The 5,546-nt window shown below is 37.0% G+C and overlaps 1 protein-coding gene across 1 annotated transcript in view; it reads left to right on the top strand.

Moving 5' to 3' along the window:
- The first annotated feature begins 978 nt into the window (after positions 1 to 978).
- Positions 979 to 5,546, top strand: part of STMN2 (stathmin 2) — a 27,895-nt gene continuing 23,327 nt past the window's right edge. Inside the window, exon 1 of the mRNA XM_047724877.1 lies at positions 979 to 1,107. Coding sequence (XP_047580833.1) covers positions 979 to 1,107 — 129 coding nt within the window. The remainder of the gene's footprint in view (positions 1,108 to 5,546) is intronic.

The raw sequence follows: 5,546 nt of genomic DNA, 5'->3' as shown, positions 1-5,546 counted from the left end.
TTTACATAGAAACGCTTCAAGAAATATGCTTTCAAGATTTAGTAAGTTTTCAGCCCAATAGATTAATTAAATCAAGATTAACGTCTAAGGCTTGTCACACAAGTTGCTGTGGAGTCTCGGCTTAATCCTACTGTGTTTCTTCACAGTGTTTTCTATAAATTAGCGTGTTCCTTTATTTGCATACAGGCAGCCCATTCTTGTGATTGACAAATAAGTTTCTCTGAATTCATTTTCTGTATCCTCAGTATCTAAACCACTGGTCCATTCAGGGGAAAAGTCAACTGGCCCATTAACTGAGATAAAATCATATGAATCTTATATGAGAGGGTTTTTTTTCTTTTTTGCACTTCTGATAAAAGTCTTGCATTTTCCATTTCTGAAAGGTGTTGCTTTCACTGAGAACATAGTAGGTAACTTACTGTATTCGTAGTTTCACACCACTTTTTATTCAATGCAAAGACATACGTCATGGACTTTATTCGAAAATCCACATGAAGGGGTGCCTGGGTGGCTCAGTGGGTTAAAGCCTCTGCCTTCGGCTCGGGTCATGATCCCAGGGTCTTGGGATCGAGCCCCACATCGGGCTCTCTGCTCAGCAGGGAGCCTGCTTCCTCCTCTCTCTCTCTCCCTGCCTGCATCTCTGCCTACTTGTGATCTCTTGTCTGTCAAATTAATAAATAAAATCTTTTAAAAAATAAAATAAAATCCACATGAAGTAGAAGCCAGAGCTTTTTTTCCAGAGAAAGTTCACACATTATAACAAAGTGAAAGAGGAAACTGACATCCCTATCATTGATAACTAAAACATTTTGGATTCTAGAAATTGAGCCCACAAATGCAGTAATTAGTCTGGATAGGAAGTATGAGTTTTTGCTGAATTAAGAATCGATGGGAAGTATTTTTCCAGTTTTCAGCCAATAAAATTAAAAAGTAATGGGAAGGGGAAAAAAGTAATGGGGAGTAATTTAAATTACATAGATGCCGGAGGAAGCCGTTTTGCAGACATATTCAGAGAACGGCATGGCAGCCTCAGATGACAGCTGCTTCCAGCTCAGGAGGCTACAGGAAGGGAAGAGTCATTCGTATGAGAGAACTCTACTCACCCAGGTGAGCCGACTCGCCTGAGTGTCTGAGATGGCGTTCTCTCATTTAAGTACCCACCAATCTAGCTATTGCATTGGGCTATCATTTTATTCATACTACCTGGTAGTGTTAAGGCCTAAGAAAAAATTTCCTTGAATACTCAAAATTAGGTTGGCAATAAAGTCTTGAAATATAAACAGAATAAAGAGCTTTCATTACTCCGATAAACCAGTGTAAATCTCCATGTAGAACTGTAAGAATGTCTTTCATTAGAGGGAGAGAAAAAAAGGGCAAAACCCTGCATGATATAGTGGGATTCTCATTAAACTCAGCAGGAGGTTTAACTGGAATCAAGGGTAAGGTGAGGTCTCAGATTGGTACAATTTACCGTTCTTATTACATTTTTGATCACAAGGACTGATTCATGTCATCCAATTTCTTTTCCTTGTCACAGCTGCTTTGCCAAAAATCAATCAAATTGAAATTTAAGAGCCTCATATGTTTCTGTGCAACCCAGTGATGGGTTGTACAGCTTTGACCTTCCTAAATGTCCCCTAATTTGATTTGATATCTATTCCTGCAGGAAAAGTATGCCGTTTCAGCTGATCAAACATTAATCTTTCAAACTCTCCCTGGTAATTATATCTTAGGAAACCATAATTTGGGGGGTGGGGAGGAGGTGGGTAGAATGAATGTAGACTGAATCCATTTTTGTGCTAAGCCAATTAACATTACATCATCGTAGCAGAAATATCTAGAACATTACCTCATATCAATGATCTTCTGGGATGTTAAAATAGACCTTCAAAAATGGGAGATTTATTTTTCATGTCAATGTTGAATCTTCAATTACATATTCATCAACTATATTCATCAACCTTTTTTTAAGGTCCAAATTCAAGCTAATGTGGTATACAAGTGTTTTAAATAAAATCCATTTCATTTATTTCCTCTTTCAAGAAGAAAATCATAGTGATAGAGCACCCAAAAGTATTTCTAAATAGGATAACAGATTTGACTTTTAGAAAATAATCTGACCTCAAGCTCTAGGACCCCAAAGCAATCAAACTATCAAATGCAACACACACACACACACACACACACACACACACACACACACACACAATATGGTCAAAATCAAGTTAAAAGAAAGATGAAGAGCTTAATTTATGACATGGAAAAAGGTGCCAAAGAAAGCTGTAAGATCACTGATTCTGATCTATGTGAAGACTGCATATTTAGAAGAAAATCATTTAGTGAGGAAATCATTATATATGTGTTTGTCTATTTCATATTTTACTAAGTACAATTAATTTCTCTGCTACTAATTTAATCTAAACCAAGATCTAATCTATTAAATCTCTAGTACCAATTGTATTTTTCTCCTGGATACTCCTTGTTCTTCAAAGAAAAAAATCCTCAGATTCACACACACACAAACACAAATGGAAAATGGAAGAAAATTAAAAAATTCAGGTAATTGCCAGGCAAAATATATTGCTCTTAAAATATCCAAATAACCAATGCAATGCATTTTCCCCCCTAAAATGCCTAGATAATTACCACTTACTTCATTAGCTATGATAGGAGTGTATAAGGATATATTCAGTCATAAAAGAATACACATACTCAGAGTTCCTTTTGAGAAACTGTTCCTGAGTTTTGTAGCCATCTCTGCCAGTATTTACTATCCAAGTGAAACATACAAGTGAAAAAAACACCTTATACTCTATTTCTCTAAGTCTCTGTACTTGACCTATAGTTCTGTAGTCAGTAAGTCACATGTGGGAATTAATTAAGGAACAAGTGCCAAAGAAAAATGGGAAGAGAAAAAAGTCTTGGATTCTTTATTTTCAAAGGCAATAGTAACATGCATTACTTTCTTGTTAAAAAACAATATGGAGGGGCACCTGGGTGGCTCAGTGGGTTAAAGCCTCTGCCTTCGGCTCAGGTCATGGTCCCAGTGTCCTGGGATCAAGCCCCACATCGGGCTCTCTGCTCTGCAGGGAGCCTGCTTCCACCTCTCTCTCTATCTGTCTGCCTCTCTGACTACTTGTGATCTCTGTCTGTCAAATAAATAAATAAAAAAAATCTTAAAAAAAAAAAACAATATGGAGATGGTGAAGGTATGTGTAATGCATCTGAACAGATAGTTGGAGGAAGTGAATGGCATTACAGGCAAGGCACATAGAACCAGTCAGACCCATAATCAAACTGAACTCCACACTTCATGATCTGTTGGCTATTGGGCAAACTGCTCCACTTCTCTGCATCTTTTTCTTTCATCTGTAAATCTAGTCTCATTATAGTATCTTTCTCCTAACATTATCGAGAAGAGTAAGTGAGAAATGCATGCATATATTGTAGCACGGTGCCTGATATATTCTTTGTGCTCCAAACCCAAATAAGCCACTGCTACCATGATTCATAGTCCACTGTAGCCATTTGGAAGAATGGAAAAACAATTAGTGTTCATACATCATTAGGTGAAAGGGTATTGCTATAGAATCATTGTACATCATATGGGTTGAATTTTAAATGAATTCACTAGAGAAATACACTAACTTGCGAACATTAATAGTTAATAGCAAATGCATCCAACTATGAGAAAGATTATATGGAATTACCTGTTACTTCCCACATCCTTACAAACTGCCCAGAACTTTACTTGGTGTTGGGGTATAAAGAAAAAATTAATATATGCTGAGTTCCAAAAACCAGTCAATGGGATTGTCAGTTCAAAGTATGAAATATCAATAGTGAAATCTTATTAGTGCATTTCTAATAGCCTTCATATTTGCTTGGGATTTTTCATTGTTGATAAAAAAAAAAGGTAATCCAAATTCCATATATTTTGACCTATACTCTAGGGTGTGGCCAACCTATCCTACTGCACTCAGATTTAGTGACAGTTTGTCTGGAAAGCTTCCTTAACCACCCATCTGTAAGGCTCTTTTGCTCTCTTCCTCTGCCCTTAACTCCAAATACAGTTATTGTTTACTATCCATTGTTCTTTCATATGGTTTCTAGTAACTATCTTCCCCTTTCTTTTCCCTTTGCCGTTCCCTACTGCTTTCTTAAGTCATACCACATTACCTGCTGAACTTTATTTGGTTGCATCTTAAGTGTATCTCGTGGTAACAGGTCCTTCCTGCATAATAAAATGACTAGATAAATCTTTCTAAGACGCTTTCACCAGGTAACGCCCCTTTCAAAATGTTCAGTGGCTCCCTATTGCTAAGATAATTGTAATGACCAAATTCTGACAGTGAAAGAGGATATTATTAACAGGCTTCACCTAGAACTGTGCAGGCAAATCAGGACTTCCAGCTAACTACTCATTCTCACTTCTGAGCTTCTCAAATTTTCCCACAGAATTATTCCTGAGAGTGGACTCAAAACCAAACCCTCGAGCTTAAATTTCTTTTAAGTAACATGTAGAAAATTCATGATATTGTGACATTCTGGTAAAAAATATACGAATGGTTGTCTTAATGTAAATACAATATCTTAAGTCATAACCTTTTCACATGAACAAAAATTCAGAACATCTTACCCAACATCACAGAGCAAAACTGAGCCCCAGGAAGTCTTTCTGTCAGGACACAACTCCTGAAAACCTCATTGTAGTGTAGTCCCTGAAAATGAAGTGAATGATTCTCCCTGTAGTTCAGTTATCCTTTTCTTGCATGAATTTAACTCACTGCCCACCCACAAAAGCCTTCCAAATAGCTTCTTCAGAACCCCATTTCCATGTCAACAATAATAAACATATCTTCTCCCTTGGTTGCTCTCCTTAACACCACTCAGTCTTTACCATCCAGGTCCATTTGTTCTAGTTGCTGTATAAAATATAAATCACCCAATGAAATTTGAACCTCAGAAAAGCAAGGAATGATTTTTAGTATGTCCCATGCAATTTTTGGGTTAAAACTTAACTACGCACCTCGTATTTTTGCTTGCTGAATCTGGCAACCGTAACTGTAAAGCCATTCCTGCCCACTCTCCCCATAGCACCAAGGCTTTGAGATTCTTCTGAATTTCTAACACAAATTACCTGTATCTCTATTTGACACCATATTTTGCATGTGTTTCTATCCATACACTCCATATTTTTATATCCATGTATTCCATTTCCTAAATTTGAAAGCTTCTTGAGAATAAGAATACTATTGTATTTCTTTGTAGTTCCATAGTGCCTTACAGAAACTCCTCTCCATCAGTGGTGATCATAAATACTTTTTTTTTCTTTTCAGTGTGACAGAATTCATTGTTTTTGCACCACACCCAGTGCTCCATGCAATGCGTGCCCTCCATAATACCCACCACCATAAATACGTGTTAATTGAGAGATTGACTTAAAATCAATGAGCAAGGTAGCCAACAACAGTTTATTAAGCAATAGCCTTCTGTTCCATCCAGACCTGTGCTGTGAATTTTTTCATAGATGAGGAAGATGTAGT

Source organism: Lutra lutra, chromosome 4 (genome assembly GCF_902655055.1).
Source record: "Lutra lutra chromosome 4, mLutLut1.2, whole genome shotgun sequence".
Classification (NCBI taxonomy): Eukaryota; Metazoa; Chordata; class Mammalia; order Carnivora; family Mustelidae; genus Lutra; species Lutra lutra.
The sequence above is the reverse complement of the archived record's forward strand: the minus strand, read 5'-3'. Positions and strand labels throughout refer to the sequence as shown.